The sequence below is a fragment of the Xenopus laevis genome, chromosome 1S, assembly GCF_017654675.1.
Source record: "Xenopus laevis strain J_2021 chromosome 1S, Xenopus_laevis_v10.1, whole genome shotgun sequence".
NCBI classification, from domain to species: Eukaryota; Metazoa; Chordata; class Amphibia; order Anura; family Pipidae; genus Xenopus; species Xenopus laevis.
Window position 1 is genome coordinate 27628040 of NC_054372.1, and position 23962 is coordinate 27652001.

Sequence of the window (23962 nt, forward strand, 5' to 3'; positions counted from 1 at the left end):
GTCACTGTAGCAACTTGGTGCGACATTTGCTATGTGCCCTGGGGTGGCGGGGGGGTAGTCTGGAGGTCAGAATCCTGGTCTTGGTCTTGCTCTCAGACCGCAGCCTCATGGGAGATTGAGGAGAACCAAGTCAGCATTTTTTATTGAACGTGATAGTGCTGCATGAAAGTGACTGCGGTTGGAGGGGAATACAGAGCACTTCTGATGTTAAGTAAGACTTTAATATATGAAACAAGTTGAGTGGGCTTGGCTTGGCTTGTCTGTTAAAGAAGTCACCCAGTCTTTTAAGTATTAATCATCTTTTCTGCAAGAGGTAAAACATTCTTTGCAGTTTCACATGCAAACTTAAGAAACTGTATTTGGTCCAGAAATTACAATATTTATTGTATTTCTTTTCATTAAAGTACACAGTATGGGAAAATTTAAGCTTTCAGCTCTAAGTAAACAGAACATCGCATTATCATTCCACCAGCATAGATACAGAAAATACCAACCAGCATGTAGTACTGAAAATCCAACGCATATATCAATTATTTTGTGAAGAGTCCTGGAAAGCTTTCTCTTAGTTCTGTACGGCTGTATATAAGCAAACGGCTCATTTCAGAAAGTATAAAGAAAAACCTCTGGTGCGGGGCGACTTCATCGTCATTTACTGGTGTAGTCATTTCCAAAACGGCAAATAAAATACAGGTTTGCAATCCCTAAGGCTCTTAACAGGAGATTTAACACAAAGAAATGTTTCTGGAATGAAAATTTTGAAATTGCAGGTGTGCTTTATTTTATAGAATTCACTGTATCTTCTTCCTTTAAACACAATAAGCTACTGGCAGATATCAAACACTGGGCAGAATTTATATTGTTAGAACATTTATCACCAAAGCAGTTAATGGTAACATTCAAAGAACAGGAAAAAAATAGCAGGTCCAGTTTTGTTCTAGCGCCGAATGCAGGGCTGCAGAGAGATTAATACGCTCCGTCACGTAGTGGCTCCTTTTAAAATGATAAAAATGACATTTTTACATTTTGGTCACCTCTTCAACTTCAGGCAGTGTGCGTTTCCTATTATTTCAGCTGAAGGACGACCTGCCAGAAACATGGTAGAAGTTTATTTTTCTTTCATTATGCTACCTGTATGATCAAGCAATAATTGGAACAATAGCTCAAATGTTAGATATAGCTTTTGAGTTTGAGCAACTTGCCAAATAAAAAAAACAACTTTATTTTAGTAGTGGATCCAAATGCTGTTTTACAAGTGTTGAGTGGTACTTATGGAATCTTGAAGCTTAAGGGTAAGGCCAGACGAGGCAACTTTGGGCGACTATTGAAAACGCATCGCCGCGTGTGCATTAGCGCAGGCGATTTTACGCTGTAGCCTATGGGGAAAAGACGCTGAGGCAGTTCAGGGATATAGTCGCGCAAAAGACGTGGCGATAAGTCGCCAGGTGACAAAATCTCCCAGAATCTCCTCGTCTGGCCTTACCCTAAATAGGGTTACATTTTGTATAATTGCTTATTTGGGCCCTAAACATTCTGCAACGGTTACAGGTATGAGAGCGATTATCCAGAATGCTCAGGACCTAAGTTTTCTGGATAACAGATCTTTCCATAATTTGGAACGTCATACCTAAAGTCTACTACAAAATCAAGTGCGCCCGAGCCAAGCTATAACTGCGGTGAGCGGTTCTTCTAATTATACGGCAGGGGGGTTGGAGTGCTCCTGCTCTTCCATTGGACTGTTTTATTATTTTTTTTTGCTCAAAGAAGATTTTATTGAAACAAATACTTCACAACAATGTTAAAAGGGTACATCAATAAATTCAGTGTACATGAATTGTGACAAATTGTACAATTGCAAATAATGACAGTTGTAACAGGGGTACCATACATGCAAGGCCTATACAATCCCATCTCCCAGCCCAGAACCTTATTCCGGAACAACTCCCTAAATAGAGCCATTTTCAAGCGCTTCAACATGGCTAGACCAATGTCTCCAAATTTGGATGTATTTAAGCATCTGCCCCCTTTTACCCAACACCACCCGTTCCAGCGCAGCTAAATCAACCATTGCTTGATACCATTCACGAAATACAGGTGGGGTTAGGTCTTTCCAGTGCAGGGTCAGTAACCTTCTCGCCTGAAATAGTGCTTTGGTGATAAAAAGCCTGGTATGTGAGTCTAGCGCATCACTGAGATCAATAGTTAACAAGCAAGACCTAGCATCTCCCTTACCCCAATCAGGAACCATCGAGGACAGACAAAGAGTAATTTCTTCCCAATATAACCTGACCCTGCAACAATCCCATAGTGTGTGCAGTAGAGTAGCAGGTTCCAACTCACATCTGGGGCACGTGGGAGAAGGCAACAGCTTCATGGCAAACAATCTGTGTACTGTATAATACGCCCTATGAATCAAGTACAGCTGGAGTAGGCTGTGCCTGTAAGAATGTGCTACTATCCTAGGGGTGCTCAACACCCATTCCCACTGATCATCAGTTATCATGCCAACATCAGCCTCCCATGCCACTCTGGCCTTGATTTCAGTATCCACATATTGTGGTTTACAAAGCAACGTATATAAGGTGGATATTCTTTTCTTGGGGGTATTGGCGGTTAGAGCATCAATGATGGGAGAGTCCTCAACCTCTATATTAGAACGCCGCCTAAATGCCTGTAGGCCAGAAATAATTCTGTGATACATTAACCATTGAGCTTGGGGAAGGTTCCTAGTTTGTTGCAGGCGGAGTAAAGAGATTGCCTGAGTGCCCTCCCACACGTCCGCCACTGAAACCAAGCCAAGATCGCACCATATCTGAGAAGGGGAAAGCCCTGCCAGCCCCGAGAACTCCGGGTTACCCCACAAAGGGGTCTGGGGAGCTAGTTTATTATAACCCACCTTCCCATGGGCAATTCGTAGAATGGTGCCCTGCAGCCACACCAGTGGCATTTGGGATTTCTTGGGCTGTTTCACCAGCAGCGCCGCCCATGGGGTGGTAGGATGGTTCGCCGCAAGTGACCAAAGCTGTGACAGCGGGGGGGACAGTGCTTCCTGCACCCAGGGTATGCAATGAGTAAGCTGGGCAGCAATGTAGTACAAGTAGAGATCTGGCAGTGCCAAACCGCCCTCATCCCTTGGTCTCATTAGTGTAGTAAGGCGCAGGCGAGACCTAGAGGACCCCCATATAAATTTGCTGATAAGGCTGTGCACTCCTGTAAAGAACTTCTTAGGTATAAGAATAGGCGAATGCCAAAGGGTGTACAGCCACTTAGGGAGAATAAACATTTTAACTAGCTGCACCCTACCTGCCGGCCCCACTGGCAATGATTCCCAGGTCTTGAATTTGTGCTGAGACCAAAGAATTAACTGGTCCAGATTTAGTTCCTGAAACTTGTCAATAGGGAGTGCTATTTGCAATCCCAGGTACGTAAAGGATTCTACTACTTGTAAGGGGCAGGCAGTCAATGACTCGCCGGGCTGCAACGGATCGACCAAAAACAGTACAGATTTGTGCGTGTTCGTCTGTAAACCGGAGACTCTGCCAAATACTTGTGTGAGCTCAACCAGGGCTTGCAAAGATTGACCCCTATCACCAAGATATACTAATGTGTCGTCTGCATATAATTGGATCTTTTCTGCTTGGCCCTCTCTTTCAAACCCTCTGATTTGGGGATGTAACCTTACCGCCTGGGCGAAGGGTTCAATGGCCAACGCAAAGAGCAAAGGGGAGAGAGGGCACCCCTGCCTCGTTCCCCTGGTAAGTGAAAAGCTCGGAGTGTGGAGAGAGTTAAGCCTTAGGGAAGCTGTGGGGAGCCTATACAACAACTGAACCATAGTGATAAATTTTGGGCCAAATCCCATGAAATCCATAACCTGCCAGAGGTAGGGCCACTCCACCGTATCAAAAGCTTTGGCAATGTCAAGCGCTGCAATGGCCCTACCCCCCTTGACCCCGCAATCCAACATCATATTAAGATAGAGTCTCCTGGTGTTTAGACTGGTGGTTTTCTGAGGAATGAACCCCACTTGGTCAGGGTTAATTATCTGGGTAATTACTCTACTTAGTCTCCTAGCAAGGACTTTTGCATAGATTTTCACATCAGCCGTGAGAAGTGAAATGGGGCGAAAGGATTCACACAGCTGGGGATCCTTCCCCGGCTTGGGAAGTAACACTATTGCAGCTTCATATAGGGATTGTGGTAACTGCCCCAGCTGTATGGCTCCATTGTACATGTTCAGGAGCTGCGGCGTCAAGGTTTTAGAGTGCCGCTTGTAAATCTCAATAGGGAGGCCATCAGACCCAGCTGCTTTACCCACTGGAAAGGAGTCCACCGCTTCCTGTATTTCTAAGAGAGTTAAATCTGCTTCTAAAGTCTCCCTATATTCAGGAGTGAGAGCAGGGAGACAACCCCTCTGCAAGAAAGCTGCAATTTCCTCACTAGAGACATTCAATTTGCTGGAGTATAAATCAGTGTAAAAATCAGTAAGCATACTCTTAACCTCAGTAGGATTAGTATGGAGGATTCCGTGTTTGTCCTTCAAGACAGGGATCGGTGGGGGTGAGTGCTGAGATTTGGCTAAGTGTGCAAGCATCCGCCCTGCTTTTTCTCCCTGCTCATAAACTCCAACTTTAGAAAAATAGAGATAATTTTGCGCTTTGGTTTTAAGACTTAGGGAATAGTCATCTTGCGCAACTTGGAGCAGTTTAAAATTCTCAGGAGTAGGAGCTAAAGCTACTCGAGCGTCACACTCAGCAACTTTTTCTTCCAAAACCTGAGTCGCTAGCCTAGACTGTTTCTTATAAGCAGTGATATCCGCAGCTATAGAATTTCGTACATAGATCTTAAGGGAGTCCCAAATCGGTAGAACGCAGGGGATTCCCGAATTTAGTTCGAGGAATTCCTTTATCACCTCTTCCACATCCTCCTGGTTGTCCAGGATGTTCAACCACACAGGGTGTATAGCGAGGCGAGGCCTATCCGGCTTATGCAATGCAGTGAGCTTAAGTTGGAGAGGAGCATGGTCGGATATACCTCTGGGGAGGTAACAGGCAAATGTGACGTGAGGAACCGCAGCAGCATTGACAAAGGCCAGGTCTATTCTAGAAAGCGCCTGCTGGGCAACCGTATAGCATGAGTATAGCTTTTTGGCTGGGTTCGTGACTCGCCAGATATCTAGCAACTCCAGTGCCTGACACATTCTGCTAAGCTTGGTGTGTTGAGGGGGCGGCCTGCCAGGACGCTTGAGCAGTCTATCTATTTCTGGGCACATGACTTCATTAAAATCCCCAGCTGCTATAACCAAGGCATGAGGGTATTGAATTAGCTGGTCAGCTAGGCATTGGATAACCCGAGTATCAAACGGAGGGGGGATATAGATATTTGCCAGCAGGACTTCCCGGGAATGAATAGAACCATGCAAGAAAATATATCTGCCTTTAGGATCAGATTTAATGCTATCAAAAACAAAGGGAACAGATTTACTAATGAGAATGGACACTCCTGAGGAATGGGTCGAGTATTCGGCGTGGTAAGCCCAACCCACCCAGGGCCTCCGCAGAGCCAGTACCTTAGATCCTGTCAAGTGGGTTTCCTGCAGGAATGCAATGGAGGTGGCATGTCGCTTCAGGAAATCCATGACCAGCCTACGTTTTATTGGGCAGTTCAGACCCCTTACATTCCAACTAGTGAGGTTAATCGCCATTTTCCTGTCTTCCCAGATGTAACAGCATATATACCTTAAACATTGCAGTACAAGTTAAAGCATTTCTTTGAGCAGAGAGCAAAAAAATTGCATAAAAAAGTTTAACAAATGGCTTAGGGATGCATAACATAAAAACATCACTAAGCCGCCCAAAAGATAAACCCCCCTCCCCTTCTACCTCATAACTGACAAAAGGCAGAACTTGAACCCCAAAGTTAACCCGTTGGAACATTCCTGTTGGGGGCGTGCCGTGCCACTCCGTTGGCGCCCCTAAAGGTAAATAAAAATAGTGGCTGCAACAAGCAAAATAAAAGTCAAAAATAAGTCAAAAAAGAAAAAACAAAGGGAAAAAAGACGCAACTTGGTACAAAGAAAAAGAGCTGTTGAACCCGCAGCTTCAGACATGCAGATAAACAGTAACCCACTCCGGGACAGCCCAAGAAAAATGCTGCAGGGTACTGATAGCGGTCCTTCATAAAACCCAAAGGGATCCATTATAACTGACATAGGCCATCAATGCCCGGGCATAGGTGGAATAAAAGTGCCCCAATGGGCGGAGGTAGTAACCAAAAACTTCCCACAAGGCCCAAGAGAAGGCAGTCAAGCACAGTACTCACATACAGATTGCAGCATATCCGTTGAAAAATTAATTTACTCCTCTTGCATCCAACCACTGGTTAAGATCTCGTGGTGCAGTAAAAAATAAGGTACGATCATCCGCTTGTATCCGGAGCCTGGCAGGATAGAGCATGGCGTAGGTGAGCCCAGCGTTGCGCAAACGGATCTTGCAGCTCTGGAATCCCGCGCGTTGCCTCTGGACCTCCATGGAGTAATCAGCGTAAATGGAAACCGTGGCGTCCTGATACTGCAGCCGACCCCGAACTCTAGCCAGTGCAAGCACCTTGTCGCGGTCCCTTGCGTTGAGGAGCTTGGCGATCATCGGCCTAGGTGGGGCTCCCGGTGGGGATTGCCTGGTAGGTACCCGGTGCGCCCGCTCAACAGTAAACGTCGCGGAGAGTTGGTCCGCCCCAAAGGTTGTTTTGAGCCAGGCTTCAATAAAAGTTTCGGGAGCAGCCCCCTCGGCCCTCTCAGGGAAGCCCACGAAACGTAGGTTACTCCTACGCAGACGATTCTCCAGATCGTCCGACTTGCGCTGGCATTCCACCATCATTTTCTGCATTTCACGATATTGTGCAGGCAATTCACCGCATGCGTCTTCAAGAGTGCTTACCCGCGACTCCACTGCAGTAGTTCTCTCCCGCAGCTTTTGGAGGTCGTGCTTAATAATGGACAAATCAATTTTGATTTCGTCCGTCTTGGACTCTATGAGCGTAGTACAGGAATCATTGGCAGCCCGGATTTCTTTCAGAACATCGCGAAGTGTTGGCTCACCCAGCGGTTCATCTGCAAGATGTGGGTCCCCGACCTCATCATTATTGTTGGGGTCGGCCGCCGCAGACTCCCTCTCAGGGGTTGAGCGTTGCGATGTTGGGCCTTTACCGCCGCCATTTTGAGACGAGTTTCTGGCATACTTGTCTAGCCGGGCTGCAGCCTCCGATGCCCTTTTCTGCGCTTTATTCTGCCCCATGAGCTCTCGTTGGGGTAAAGGATGCTCGTCGGAATGCTCCAGCTCCAAAAGTAGAAGTAATAGAGCAGGTTAATCAGGATATAAGCCGGGTGTGCTGCGGAGCTCTACCAAGCGCGTGCTATCCCATCAGCAGTCAGGCCACGCCCCCACTGTTTTATTATTACAGAGAAAAAGGAAATCATTTTTTTAAATTTGTTAAAAATGGAGTCTATGGGTGAGTCCTTTCTGTAATTAGGAGCTTTCTGGATAACGGGTTTCCTAGACCTGTACTAACCACTACATTTTTCTACATCTTTAACCTTGTTAGTAGAAGAGGGGGCCTGACTAGATGTTGGACCATGAGCTTGAACTGAAAACGTGCAAAAAAAACCCCCAAAAAATCTCCCACTGCTTTAAGTCAATGGTACTATTAGCAATTCTAATAAAATAAATAGCTCTGTATATGGCCAGCAGAACTGCTTCCAACCTATTTAAATGGCAATGACAACAGTTCACATTCCGTTCAACTCATTTTTATTATCAAGAGCATCAACATATTCTGGAATGCTTTACAATATAAGGAGTAATTATGAACATTCCTTTGCCCGCACTTAGACCAATTAACTGCCTGGACAAAAAAATGCCCAGAATGTGTGATATTGTCATTAGAGTCATTTTCACTGTGTTATAAAATAATACTGAGCCCAAAAACATTTATGATCAAAGAGCAAAAAGGATTTTGCTACCCATGGAACATGAATTTATTACTATGTATCTTAAAGGATATGTAAACCTTAAAAAAGGGGGTGCTCTAAGCACTTTTGCAATTTACATAATTTAAATAAAGGTATTAAGCTGCTTAATAATAATAATAATAATAATAATAATAATGGATTTTGTAACACCAGCACCACCTGCTGGTCAGAGAACAGAGAATTGTTTTGATGTTCCTCTGCTCAGGAAAAGATATTGAAAAGCCCACATGAGGTTGCTCTGCTCAGGAAAGAAATCAGAAACATTAGAACAGTTCTCTGTTTTCATTCTGATCTTATATCTCTCCAACCGTACAGTTAGAGGAACTGACCAGGTGGGCTACTGTTACAAAATTCATAAAATCAGAAGTTAATAAAATGCTCTATAGCTTTGAAATGGAAAAAAACATGTTACTTGCAAAAGTGCTTAAAAATCAACCTGAGTAATTTACATCTTTTTATACACAGTCATATGAAAAAGTTTGAGAACCCCTCTTAACTCTTTGAAGTTTTTCATTGGCTGAGCTATCAAAGTAGCAAATTACTTTTAATATATAACATGCCTTATGGAAACAGTAGTATTTCAGCAGTGACATAAAGTTTATTGGATTAACAGAAAATATGCAATATGTATCATAAAGAGATATTACATCAATACTTAGTTGAGCCTCCTTTTGCAAATGTAACAGCCTCTAGATGCCTTCTATAGCCTTTGATGAGTGTCTGGATTCTGGATGGGGATATTTTTGACCATTCGTCCATACAAAATCTCTCCAGTTAAATCTGATGGCTGCCGAGCATGGACAGCCTGCTTCAAATCATCCCATAGATTTTCGATGATATTCAAGTCGGGGGACTGTGACGGCCATTCCAGAATATTGTACTTCTCCCTCTGCATAAATGCCTTTGTAGATTTCAAAATGTGTTTAGGGTCATTGTCTTGTTGGAATATCCAACCCCTGTGTAACTTCAACTTTGTGACTGATGCTTGAACATTATCCTGAAGAATTAGTTGATATTGGGTTGAATACATCCGACTCTCAACTTTAACAAGGGCCCCAGTCCCTGAACTAGCCACACAGCCCCACAGCATGATGGAACCTCCACCAAACTTGACAGTAGGTAGCAGGTGTTTTTCTTGGAATTCGGTGTTCTTCTTCTGCCTTGCAAAGCGCTTTTTGTTATGACCAAATAACTCAATATTTGTCTCATCAGTCCAAAGCACTTTGTTTCAAAATGACTGTGGCTTGTCTAAATGAGCTTTTGCATACAACAAGCGACTCTGTTTGTGGCGTAAGTACAGAAAGGGCTTCTTTCTCATCACCCTGCCATACAGATGTTCTTTGTGCAAATTGCGTTGAATTGTAGAACGATGTACAGATAAACCATCTGCAGCAAGATCTTGCAGGTCTTTGGAGGTGATCTTTGGGTTTTCTGTAACCATTCTCACAATCCTCTGCTTATGTCAGTCCTGTATTTTTCTTGGCCTGCCAGACCTGGGTTTTACAGCAACTGTGCCTGTGGCCTTCCATTTCCCGATCACATTCCTTACAGTTGAAACTGACAGTTTAAACCTCTGAGATAGCTTTATGTAGCCTTCCCCTAAACCATGATACTGAACAATCTTTGTTTTCACATCTTTTGAGAGTTGCTTTGAGGATCCCATGCTGTCACTCTTCAGATGAGAGTCAAACAGAAGCACAACTTGCAACTGGCCACCTTAAATACATTTTCTCATAAATGGACACACCTGCCTATGAAGTTCAAGGCTTAAAGGAGAAACAAACCCTTAATAAAAAAAAAACCCTACCCTACATAGACCCCCCTCCCTCACCCTGCCCAGCCTAGCTACCCCCCCCCCCCCCCTGGGCAAATGCTCCGAACTCTTTACTTACCTCTCCCTTTTTATTAAGGGTTTGTTTCTCCTTTAACGAGCTAATCCAGCCAATTTTGTGTTGCCAGTAATCAGTATTGAGCAGTTACGTGCATTCAAATTAGCAAAATTACAATTGCACAGCCAGTTTTTCACATTTGATTTAATTTCATACAACTGAATACTGCTTCACTAAAAATGTTTGTTCAGAAAACACCCCAGTACTCAGATGTTCCTGGGAAATGAAAGACATAACACTGTTATCTTTTTTGTTGAAAGTAGAGTAAATTATTATGCAGGCTGAGAGGGGCTCCCAAACATTTTCATATGACTGTATGTATGTGTATGTATATATATATATATATATATATATATATATATATATATATATATATATATATATATATATATATATATATATATATATATATATATATATATATTATTATATATGTATTTATTTAAAATAATTGGAGTCCTAAGCTAGATGTGGCCCCAATTTTTTTCTGCTGTTATTAGTTACTACTTACCATCCAAATTAAATGGAACAATCCCATAAAAGAATTAGCTGGTAATGTGGGACTTCATATTTTTTTTTTTTTTTTTTTTGCCAGTAAGCCAAAATGATAGGTCGTTTAATAATGCATATTTTATAGCTCCAGCTGATATTTATTCTATTCATGTGGAAGCTGCGATTTCTAAAACACAGTCTGAGCTATTAAACCTGTCTGATAATAAAAGTCGGTAAAAGCCTTTTCATTTCTCTGATGATTGCTGGATGTTAATGGAATGATTTTCCAACACAAGCATACTCTGGTGTATTATGCAAGCGAGCAAACACGGGCAACCTTCGACACTCCAGCTGCTGCGCGGGACGCCTAATCCACGTCTGACTCATGAAGGACTCACAAATGAAATCTTGCCTGCTGTTTCTACAGTGAGACAGAAAGGTCTTGTGGCTTCGTTTTGACTTGCAAATGATGGCAAAGGGTCATACTTACACATCATTCATATCAAATGGGAAGTGGGTAAAAAAAAAACATACAAATGAAACGAGCACACACTACTGGAGCCAGTCTTTGAAGTAAAAACATAGTTTTATTGCATTTCACTAAAAGTTACACGGCCTAACGTGTTTCGTATCCGCCGACACGTAATCATGCCTATGATTATGTATCGGCAGATCCGAATTGCGTTAAGTTTTTGCATATTCATTTGATTGCATTCTCACCTCAAGCTACGGGTTCGGGGCACGGCCCCCGAGCCAACTGCTGTCCTTGGTGAGTGCGACATAAACTTATATTAATTGTTCTACTACAGAATTTGTATAGATTCCCGAAGGTGACGGACCTGGGGTTTCACACCCAGGTCACTCTTTCCATTGGATGAGCTGCAGTTCAACTTTACTTTACTTTGCAGCTAATTGTAAAGCTCAGATACATATGGTTCTGTATTTGATCAGTTATGTAAAGTATAAGGATTAGAACCGGCCATATATATATTTATTAAAAAAAAAAAAAAACATTAAAGGTGTAGTACATTTTATAATACAAAATAGCTCACCAGATAAAAACTTTCTGTACAGGTATGGGACCTATTATCCAGAATACTCAGGACCTGGGGTTTTCCGGATAATGGATCTTTCCGTAATTTGGATCTCCATAGCTTCAGTCTACTAGAAAATCATGTAAACATTAAATAAACCCAATAGGCTGGTTTTGCTTCCAATAAGGATTAATTATATCTTAGTTGGGATCAAGAAGAAGCTACTGTTTTATTATTACAGAGAAAAAGGAAATCATTTTTAAAAATTTGTATTATTTGATTATAATGGAGTCTATGGGAGAAGGCCTTTCCTTAATTCGGAGTTTTCTGGATAACAGGTTTACAAATAACGTATAGTTCCTATTCCTTTTTTTTTTTGCACAGGTGTGCATGTGCAGTAGAGTTAAAAGTCAGACTTTAACAACACCAAAAAAACCCGATTTTTCTCTCTACTGCTCATGAGTCGGCTGCTTGGTTTTTAAGAAAGAAGCATTACAATCATGGGTGGTGCCCCGACATTTGGAAACCTCATGGACTGGACGTTTCCTTCTCCTTTAAGGAAATTAAATTTAATATAGAAAGGAGAGCATTCCCTTTTTAAAGCCAGGGCTAAATACAACTCATTTTTCCTGAATGTAGATATATATGAATGTTGCTTGCCTAGATTGTCAGCAGTGATTGCACAGATTCTACCCATCAGCACATTACTCACGATGAACTACACATGCTTATAGTATACATCTGCCCTTCCCTTTAGTAATTAACTCTCAATTGCCACACTGGGTAATGACCATCTGGGTAGCTTCACAATTGCAATAATAAAGTACAGGTATGGGACCTGTTATCCAGAATGCTCGGAACCTGGGGTTTTCCGGGTTAACGGATCTTTCCTTAATTTGGGTCTTCATGCCTTAAGTCTACTAGAAATTAATTTAAACATTAAATAAACCCAATAGGCTGGTTTTGCTTCCAATAGGGATTAATTACATCTTAGTTTGGATCAAGTACAAGCTACGGTTTTATTATTACAGAGAAAAAGGAAATCATTTTGAAAAATTTGGATTATTTGGATAAAATAAAGTCTATGGAAGACAGCCATTCCGTAAATCGGAGCTTTCTGGATATCAGGTTTCCAGATAAGGGATCCTATACCTGTACAATACATCTGCATACATGCTAGATCACTTTAAAGGGGTTGTTCACCTTTAAATTAATGTAGAGAGTCCAATTTACAACTGGTTTTCATTTATTACGTTATGTAGTTCTTGAATTACTTTATTCAGCAGCTCTCTAGTTTGCATTTTCAGCAAACTGGTTGCTAGGGTTCAAATTAACCTAGCAACCACATACTGATTCGAAGACGAGACTGAAATATGAATTGGAGAGGCCTTATAAGAAAGATGTGTAATAAGAAGAAGTAATATCAATAAATTTATAGTCTTACACAGCATTTATTTTGTCCAGTGACCCCTATTTGAAAGCTGGAAAGAGTCAGAAGAAGGCAAATAATGAAAAAACTATTTAAAAAAAAAAAAAGACCAATTGAAAAGTTGCTTAGAAATTGCAATTCTATAACATACTAAATGTTAACTTAAATGGAACAGAAAGGGACAGTAGCAATACATACCTTATTAGCTGCCTCTAGAGAATGTATAAGGTTCTGAAGCTCCTCTTTGTTCATCTCTACAGAGACGGGTGTAACCGAACCATTTTTTGCGATATCCAAATCGAGATTTACAAGTGGCATCTGCAGCGCCGAGAGCTTATCACTAGAAAGGGCAAGCTGCAGGGCAGAGACAAAAAAATGGCATTACTAACAATATAGAATAAAATCTCCATGATATTAGCACTGCTAAATGGACCCACAGGAATAATGAATGGCACTGCGGTATCATATGTAATCATAGCAAGATAAATCTAAAACAACTGGACTTTTGCTAAGAATGTGTTCTGCAAATTTACAAACAATATAGAGATGATCCTAAACCGATTTCTGGATTTGGTGCCTTCCAAATATATAATTTTCTGCATGGCTGCATTTTGGGAAGCGCATGGTGTGCGTAGATATCTATAAAGTAGCTCTGATGTAAAGCATCTCTGGAACTTGTAATTTGCAGGAACAAATAACAGAAACATTGCAAGTTATTAAAGGAATAGTTCAGTGTGAAAATAAAAATTGTGTAAATAGATAGGCTGTGCAAAATAAAAAATGTTTCTAATATAGTTAGTTAGCCAAAAATGTAATATATAAAGACTGGAGTGAACAGATGTCTAATAAAACTGCCAGAATCCAACTTCCTGCTTTTCCTGCTATAACTCTGAGTTGAAGGGGGACCACATGGTACATTTCTGTTCAGTGAGTTTGCAATTGATCCTCAGCATTCAGCTCAGATTTCAAAAGCAACAGATATGACCCATGTGGCCCCCCCTCAAGTCTCTGATTGGTTACTGCCTGGTAGCCTGGGTAACCAGTCAGTGTAAACCAAGAGAGCTGAAAAGCAGGAAGTAGTGTTCTGACTGACTTGTTATACATCAAATCACTCCTGCCTTTATACATTATACTAACTATATTAGAAACATTTTTATTTTGCACAGCCTATCTATTTACCTAGTTTTTATTTTTACACTGAACAATTCCTTTAATGCCTTATTCTTGTGAGATTTCAAAGTGTGCTTTATCATCTCCTTTTCCATTGGCTCTCACCACCAAGAAATGTTTCGCAGTCCCCAAATTGCACAACAGTGTATTCAAATACACGAAATCCTTCAACTGTGTGCGCCTGTATATAAAGCTGATCAAATGCAAATATCACACATCAATTTGAAACCCCAACTCTATTGTGAATGTCATACCTACCTAAAATATACTTGCACCATCAGGCAATTGACACTAGAAAATTATCCTTTAGTATGATGTGGATAGTGAGTTTTTGCATTAATCTGCAATTAATGCAAATTAATTTGTGGGTTTTTCATTATTTAAGCTTTTTGTTCAGCAGCCCTTCAGCTTTTTATTAAGTCAGCAGCTATTTGGTTGCTAGGGTCCAGTTTATCCTAGAAATGAAGCAGTGGTTTGCATAGCAGACAGAAAATGCAGAGGCAGAGGGCCTCAACAGAATAATAATAAAATTGTAACCTTGCAGAACAATTGTTATACATATTACAAGAATTACAGCTACGGGGGCTTGAATCAGACTCATTGGGGCAGATTCCCTAAAGGGCGAAGTGGCTAGCGCCGATTCGCTAGCTTTAGCGCCTGCAGGGACTCCGCAGATTTCCTAACGGGCGCAGGCGCCACTTCGCTAGTGAAGGAGACAGACGCTAGCGTTGCTTTGCACTCTAACGCCAGGCGAATCTTTGCTCTCGCAAATGGACGTAACTCCACAAATTCACTAAGATGTGGTTTTTACTGAACGTTACCTCATTCGCCAGACTGGCCTTCGCCAGCTCAGACCAGGCGAACTGCAATGGAGTGCATAGGACTTCCTCAATTTTTAGTGCAAAATTTTTCCCAAAAACGCTGGCTTCTTTTCCTTTTTTCAGAGTGAAAGGTCCGTAAAAAAATTTTTGGGTAACCGGGTTCCTCCCTTCATTTTCTAACATATCAAACATAAACTATATATTGGGCTCATGTGTAGGGCATTATAACAACTCTATTGTCTTTATTAAGGTTCCCTGGACTTGTGTAATGTAATGTATTTGCTGCAACATATACGTCCATTGTACTTTATATCATTTCTATACAAAGAGGAGCTAGTCTATGAAAAATACGACCTAAGGTAAATATTAGGATCCCCATATGGGGTTTAAGGTGACGTGGGCACGGCTGCTTAGCAACTTTTGTTCATGATTATTAAACTAAAACACAATTCTTTCCAGATGCACTCTCTTGTTACAACATTTAAGCAATGACAAGTGTGTAAGAACAAAGGCAGACCACACAATAAGCAGGTTAAAAATCAGAAATATACTGACTGATAGGCTGTTGTGAATGATGAACACCAAAAACACAACATAAAAGTGTCAGTGTTATATAAATAAAGGATGGTGGTACATAAATCAAATATACAAATGTGCTAATCCATTGGGTTTTCCAGCCCAGTACACAGCCCCCGGCACTGCACAAAGGACCCCAGGTGCACTAATCTTCTTATCGATCCACCTGTGCTCCTGAAAATATAACAGAGGCCTAAGAACAAGCCCAGAAACCTTTGTGTGAAGGCAGCCAGAGCCATCGGCATCCTTTTTTTTTCCTGCCGGTACTAATGCAAAGCCGTCTCTTTAACGGAGGCCCTCATACAATCCTTTGTCCCCATCTACAGGTCAGGATGTGCCACACATATCAATACAATCAACTCAAATAATTCTAAATTATTACTCATACATTTTCAGCATCAATGTTGGAAATCAACATGTGGATTATTTAGGTTTCAAATGACACCAAATTACAGTGATTTAATAATATCTGTACTATCCTGTTTAGTTCTGGCTACTCAAAAAAATATACAGTAAGTACCACCTTGTTTCGATAAAGCCAAAAGAGCCAACAACACTCCTAGTGGAGGCCATGTCACAAAGGATCAAATCAGAATGGCTACGCAGGGGGTCACCATCTTGGAAAGTGTCTGTGACACTCACATGCTCAGTGGGCTCTGAGCAGCTGCAGCTGCTGTCACAAATTATCCAGCAGAAAATGAGGTTGGCCTGTAATATAAGCTGATGCTACAGGGCTGATTATTAAATTCTGATGCTAATTGCACTGGTTTCTGTGCTGCCATGTAGTAAATATATCTTTATTAATTACTAATCAGTCTTATACTGTGACATTTATATTCTATGTGTACTGTATATTGTAAGTGGGTCCCTAAGATCAGTAAGTGACAGCAGCACAGAGCATGTGCAGTGAATCAGCAGAAAAGAAGATGGGGAGCTACTGGGGCATCTTTGGACACACAGATCTTTATTGCTAAAGGGCTGTGGTTGCTGGTACAGAAGCCCAAAACATAATGTACAACATTTCTAGCTACTTCTTTAGTTTAACATTCCTTGTCCTTTAAAGGAAAACAACCCCCTCCCAGAAAAGATCCATCTATTAACCTAGATAGCCCCCTCCCTGCTTCCAACCCGCATAGTGCATTATTCCAGAAAGTGTCTGTCGACAGCATGCACACTTATTTATGCAAAGTACTCTGCATATATTTATGCACTACTCTGCATAAATATATGAGCATGCTGTCCAGGGACCCTTTCTGCAATAAAGCACTATGCTGTTTGTCTAGAGTTCGGCCAAGTCTCCAAAATATGGATTCCGTGCATCCCTAGGAGGCATGAGATCTATTTTCCAGAAAGCTGGGGACTGGGATCACCAGTGGGATCACCTGACTATAGCTGGGAAGGGTGGGAGCAACAAAATGGAGCTGGCCACTGCTCCTGTATAAACTATCACAAACAAGGGAAAGCTGTGGTCACAACCTCATCGCACCCCCGCTTAATGGTTTTAAAAATTAGTGGTGAGCACAATTTGTGTATATATATATATATATACACACACACACACACAAAATATTTATGACAGCATCTTTGCTTACAGACATTGTCTCAAAGTATATTTTTTTAATTCAAAAATTACTTTAAGGTCTTATTTTCCCTAAATTTAACTTTGAAGGAATATCATCACCTGGTCATTAACCTCTAAAAAGGTATTTAACCGTAATCAAGCCTCAATAAAACAACATTACAATCCCGTGCCAGGGAAAGGAGGGCTGAAGAGAGAAATTGATTTTTTTAGGTTCATGGACAGGCTCTATTGAAACATGAAAGCAAATGATTTATCCAGATTTAAATACATAATCATTCAGTGCTGAGCCTGCGTGGCCGATTCTTGCATGAACATTTTCAAAAAAAAAGTCTAGGTATTTGGATAGCTTTAAGGCAAAACAAGGTTCCTTTCAACAAACAGAAGTAATAAGAATGAAGCATTGGCCTTGCTGATTTTTATAGGTACTGAAAAGAATAAAATGCTGTTAGAACATCCATTATCAGCATAATAGCAGTATATTCAGCTGGTGAGAGTACTGTGCAGTGCATTTACTCTATGTGGGATAACAAAGCAGCTTATTTGGACTCTGAGCCAACGATAAGGGTGTCACATGGGGACTCTATATGGATTCTGTTGAAGACAGTGAGTGCTTCTATAGGATACTCATATATATCCAAAAGTATAGAAGATACAGTATGATCCCTCTTCCTAAAAATATTTTAATAGATGCTCTAATCATATAGCATTGTCACTTACACATACAGCTACACTGGCTCATGTACAACAAAAAACACAGTTGTGGTCGCATAAAAAAAAAAAATCCCATTAATCTGCATCAAAAGCAGATTTCAGTGGATTTGCATCCAATTTCAGTGTAACTGCATCAGGCACATTGTCCCTTTGCAACGGATATGCTGCTGGAATTATGGGAATAAAATTCTGCATTGTGGGTTAAAAAAAACATGGCGATTGTTTCCAAGATTGCACTTTGCAAATTACTGGATTTATCATCTCTTACCTTGTGGGGCAGCTAAAGCAACATCTTTCTTTTTATACAGCTCTGCCTTTGCTTTAAACTGTTTCTAATTAGGGCATTGTCTATTATTGACTCTCCTGCTGCATTATTATAGATGGTGCTGCGGTTTCATCTGTCTTTCGTGTATACAAGGTTAACTTGTTCCTCGTGAAATGGATCTGTAAGTGTAGGGACCTTAGACTGATTATTAAAGGAACAGTTCATAATAAAAACTGGGTAAATAAATAGGCTGTGCAAAATAAAAAACATGTTTCTAATATAGCTAGTTAGCCAGAAATGTAGTGTATAAAGGCTGGAGTGACTGGATGTCTAACATAATAATGAGAACACTGCTTCGTGCTTTTCAGCTCTCTATCGCTGAGTTAGTCAGTGACTTGAAGGGGGGCCACATGGGACATAACTGTTCAGTGAGTTTGCAATTGATCCTCAGCATGCAGCTCAGATTCAAAAGCAACAGTTATGACCCATGTGCCCCCCCCTCGAGTCAATGCCTGGTAACCAATCAGTGGAAACCAAGAGAGCTGAAAAACAGTGTTCTGGCTATTATGTTACACATCCAGTCACTCCAGCCTTTATACTTTACAATGTTGGCTAACTAACTATATTAGAAACATGTTTTATTTTGCACAGCCTATTTACCCAGTTTTTATATTGAACAATTAGTTTAAAGCAGGGGTCCCCAAACACCGGGCCAAATCGTCCAGACCCCCCCTCCGGTCCTTGGAAAAAAATTGGATCTTTTTTGGTCCCCGGGCCAAAAAAGGTTGGGGACCCCTACTTTAAAAGGGAATTATAGGTGTGTAGAACAGTATAGACAAGTGTTGGCTGCTGCACCTGCAGAGATGGGCACACATAGTGCTCCAACACCATGCCAGAATACTACAAAATTTATCGGTGCATTTTGCATTTGTTGTTACATTTTTTTTTTTTGGTTGTTTAACAATGTATGAATATATATAAATTTCTCAGTTTCCTTTATTTTTATTAATGCATTGCAGTTTTTCGTCAAGCAGAATCCATATGCAACCATAACACCGTGGGGGCATCGTGTGTGTGTGTTCCATAACTAGTTATTAGTGCTTGAGATGCACTTTGCTCTTAAACACAGATGCACAGCCATCAAGCTTCTGTAAATATAGAGAAACAGTAGGGCTCAGACAGAGCTCACTAATGAACTGGTCCCGCTCAACTTTCTCCCATTCTCTAGTATACATTCCTGCCATGCCTACAATTCAATCAGAAGATGAATCGATACTGAGCAGCAGATGGACTGGAGCGAGACATGATGTTTCCCTGTTATTTGCGCAAACCATTCCACTTCTGAAATGCACTTAAAATTCAGCATTTTGCAGTGTTCCAGGTATTAAAGAGACAGATTTACTGGGAAATGAAATCTTGGGATAGTGAGACGCTTGCATGGCGTTTACACAAAGCACCCGTAGGAACACAATATTTTCTGTTTATTTCCTTTACTAGTTCAACAGCCCAAGGGAAAAACAAAAATATCTGTTCTGCAGGGAGTCAACGTCTCATTACAGACAGGTCAGAATCAAGTGAAACTATGTCACTAGTCATTATTTCAGGTTTTGTAGGGTGGCCCTAAGGAAAATAAGGATGGCAGCTAGAAATTAAATTAAAGCCCCACAAGAGCATTTGCACAACCAGAGCCCATCCAATGCTGCCAAGACAGCCACAGATACATGGAGATTGTATTCTTAGATTACAAAAAGAAATGGAGAACCTTTAGAGATTTGTTCAGGAATAGTAATATGGGCGAGAAGTGCTTCTGCAAACCAAGGGTTGGGGTTTAGTTCCCTTTAGCTCTTTTACTCCAGTAATCTCTGATCTAGTCTGCCACACACAGAATAACAAAATTTCTATACTTGTCTTGCAAAGGGTCAATGGTTTAATGATGCTCCATGCACCTGTAACTTTTTTGGTGCGCTAAAGGGGAGGCGATATTTACATAAGTTAAGTTGGGTTGAAAAAAGACCAAAGTCCATCAAGTTCAATTCCTCCAAATGAAACCCAGCATCCATACACACACTTTCACACGGATCCCTCCATTTATAAATTTAAAAATCCCAATAGCCTTTGATATTATTCAAATGAAAGTTCTTTTCTTCTAGTCTGAAGGGGTGGCCTCTGGTACGGTGATCCACTTTATGGGTAAAAAGGTCCCCTGCTATTTGTCTATAATGTCCTCTAATGTACTTGTAAAGTGTAATCATGTCCCCTCGCAAGCTCCTTTTTTCCAGAAAAAACAACCCCAACCTTGACAGTCTCCCCTCATAATTTAAGTCTTCCATCCCTCTAATCAGTTTAGTTGCACTTAGTCTCTGCACTCTCTCCAGCTCATTTATATCCCTCTTAAATGGATACCGTCATAGTATTTTTTTTCAAAATGCATCAGTTAATAGTGTCTTCTAATGCCTTCTATTGATATCAGACCTCTACCGATAGCCTACTAGCCAGGAGAAATCTAATGGATGTCATTGTAGCTGCCCAGAAACAATATATTTAATTTTGAAATCTGACATGTCAGTTTCCCAGGTGCCCCCAGTTATCTGACAAACTTCAGTCACACTTTACTGCTGCATTGCAAGTTGGAGTGATATCACCCCCCCCCCCAGCAACCCATTAGCAGAACAATGGAAAGTTAACCAGATAACACAGCTCCCTGGTACATATAGGAACAGCACTCAATAGTAAAAATTCATGTCCCACTGCGACACCATCAGTTACATTGTGTAGGAGAAATAATAGCCTGCCTGAAAGCAATTCCATACTGAAATGCTGGTTCTTTCTGAAAGCACATGACCTGGCAAAATGATCTAAGATGGTTCCTACACACCAATATTACTAATATAAAATACACTTCTTGCAGTGTAATTTAGAAAAAAAAAGATGACACCATAAAAAGCATGACAGAATCCCTTTATAATCTAAATTCTAAGCTCTCATAACGAGGGCCCTGCGACCTCACAACTCTTGTAAATGTACTGTTTCCATCTTAGCTACTGAATACATAATGTTGCAGAAAAGAACAGTGGTAATGCTGTGATGACCGTACTCCCTTGAGATACCATTCCAAACACCTGTGAAATTGCATGTAGAACACAAGCAAGTACAGGGATTATGCCAAGAAAAACCATTAAAGTGTAAGAATAATTATTTGTGGGACCAGAATGTGTCTCTGCAGCATTTGTAATCAATTTAGCTGTTCTTTAAAATGACACATAAGCAAATGCACCGTGGCACTGGGCACAAACCCAACCATTTCTGCACCTGTAACGTTGAGAAATATAATTACAATGGAAGTAAAACCAGAGCACAACAGGAGAAACAATGGTGGCATTATGCAGGATTGTGTAATTGATGGGTTGCAATATGCTGTTATGAGAAAGACCTGCTCTTCTATTGGTGCTAGGGTATTTCTGTGCCAGTGACTGTATTTTTCCACTATGCTACAGGAAATTGCAATCATATGATCAATGTATTTTATGCAGAAAGCAGAGGCAAAATAGTGGGTATACACATAATTATAGTATAGTGTTGGACAGAGAAAATATATTTAAATGCTGAACTGCTGTCATTATAAAACAGTGTACTAAAATATTTCATAAATGTTTTTTTTCTTTCCTTACAGGTCATATATATATTTAACAGTTTATTTGTTACATAGTTAAATCGGGTTGAAAAAAGACAAAGTCCTTCATGTTCAACCCCTCCAAATGAAATCCAGCATCCATACATACAGCCCTCCATACCTTCACATAAACTACATATACCCATATCTATACTAACTATAGAGTTTAGTCAGAATAATCAGAATAGCCTGTGATATTACATCTGTCCAAGAATCATCCAAGCCATTCTTAAAGGCATTAACTGAATCAGCCATCACAACATCACCCGGCAGTGCATTCCACAACCTCACTGTCCTGACTGTGAAGAACCCCCTACGTTGCTTCAAATGAAAGTTCTTTTCTTCTAGTCTGAAGGGGTGGCCTCTGGTACGGTGATCCACTTTATGGGTAAAAAGGTCCCCTGCTATTTGTCTATAATGTCCTCTAATGTACTTGTAAAGTGTAATCATGTCCCCTCACAAGCACCTTTTTTTCCCAGAGAAAACAACCCCAACCTTGACTGATAATTATTTATATATTATCTATTTTAGCACCTGTAGAATAAATACCAATTATTATTGCACATTACAGGCTCTGACCCACAAGATTCAAGGACTCACCAGAATTTGGGGGTGGGGGTGCTTGGTTTATTCTAGGGCAACCAAAAACAAATCAAGGGGTGCACCTAAAAGCATGTAAGTAATGTTTATTTAATTGGATTTTAATACTGTGGTTATTATGGGGCTAAGGCATATCTATGTGTAAGCTGTCACACGCAACAGTTTGCTCAGGTCCCAATTGTTTGCCAGATAACATAACATGTTACCAAACTAATCCTCTATGGCCTTTACCCAAAAAATATTCTTATTACAAGATTTTATGTACCCTTTACTGTTAAATGAAAAAAAAAAAAAAAAAAATTGGTGTTGTACTTGGCCTGGATGAAGCTTCACACCATATCACAAAAGGGTAAATAAAGTATTTACAGGAGCTTGACAAATGTAGTAGTACTGGCAATAATGCTACATAATACAAAGACAACATTTTTGGTTTGTTTTCATAATATTTTTGGATTTATTTCAGGATGACAGCCAGGGAAAGGAATATGCCAAAATACTTGATGATAAACGCTACTTAGACATCCTATGAAACATTACGTCTAAAGAAATCATAGTGAAACAAAACAGAGAGCAGGTGGTTAACTGTTTGACAGGCACATTTGTGCTTCAACAGCCAAGACCTACTGGGAAAAATAAAGGAAGATCTATTTGATTGTTTTTTCACTGTTATTCAAAGCCAATTGTAATGGGACTTGCCAGGTGTACTGTACATGTAGCTTTCCATAAATTCTATCTGCTAACAAAACAACTCTGCACCACAAGACATTTATATTGTACGCTAGTTTATCTGAAAACTAGGCTCCAGAAACCCATTAATATCTGCTAGAGGTCATCAATCTTCATTTCCAAAATTACTTATCATGCCAAGCAGCTTAAGCTAAAAATCATCAGTGGTGTTCATGTTTGTTGCTTTGGACATGCTGTTTTCAATTTGCGTTTAGGGGTATACTCTTTGGACTCGCTCATTTGTTCATAATTACATTGCCCAGGTGAAAAGGGCACTTTCTAATCGCTCGGCACTCCCAATCTGAGGGCAGACATTGTTACTGATGCTAGGAAAATAGACACAAGCTGTGTGCATGTTCTGCTGTACGATTGACAAGTAAAGGGGCCAGTAAAAATTCACAGATGTAAAACTAATGTGCAAGGCTCTCAGCATTCTTAACTACCCAAACACTCAGACAGCTGTAAAAAATGTCCTTGTTGAGCATCCCCAGTGACTCTAAGGGCTCTTACACACTGGCTTTTTTCTTCATCTTTTTAAAGCATGCTGAGTGCAAAAAAAATGTATATATTGCATTTAGACATGTTTTTTTATTAAACTATCTGCATTATTTTTTTCTGTTCCACATGCAATCCTCTGTTCCATTGATTGCTGAATGCACATCAAGCGCAAGAAAATGCAACATGCTGCATCTAAACATGAGCCATGAAATTACCGTATATACTCGAGTATAAGCCGAGTTTTTCAGCCCCCAAAATATGCTGAAAAACTCTACCCCGGCTTATACTCGGGTCAAGCGCAAAAACAGTCCATGAATAGTCACCGGCATCCAAAAATGGTCGTCGGCACCTCCAATGGGAGCAGAAACCCTCAATTTTCTGATTGAAACTTACCAGAAGCTGCTGCATTTCTCACCCTAGGCTTATACTCGGCTAATACTAGAGTCAATAAGCTTTTCCAGTTTTTGGAGGTAAAACTT

General features: G+C 40.6%; 1 protein-coding gene across 1 annotated transcript in view; it reads right to left on the reverse strand.

Moving 5' to 3' along the window:
- Window positions 1–363: 363 nt before the first annotated feature.
- commd8.S (COMM domain containing 8 S homeolog) overlaps window positions 364–23962 on the reverse strand; it is a 30903-nt gene continuing 7304 nt past the window's right edge. The window contains 2 exon segments of the mRNA NM_001094739.2: window positions 364–1083; window positions 13063–13218. Coding sequence (NP_001088208.1) covers window positions 1063–1083; window positions 13063–13218 — 177 coding nt within the window. The 3' untranslated portion in view covers window positions 364–1062.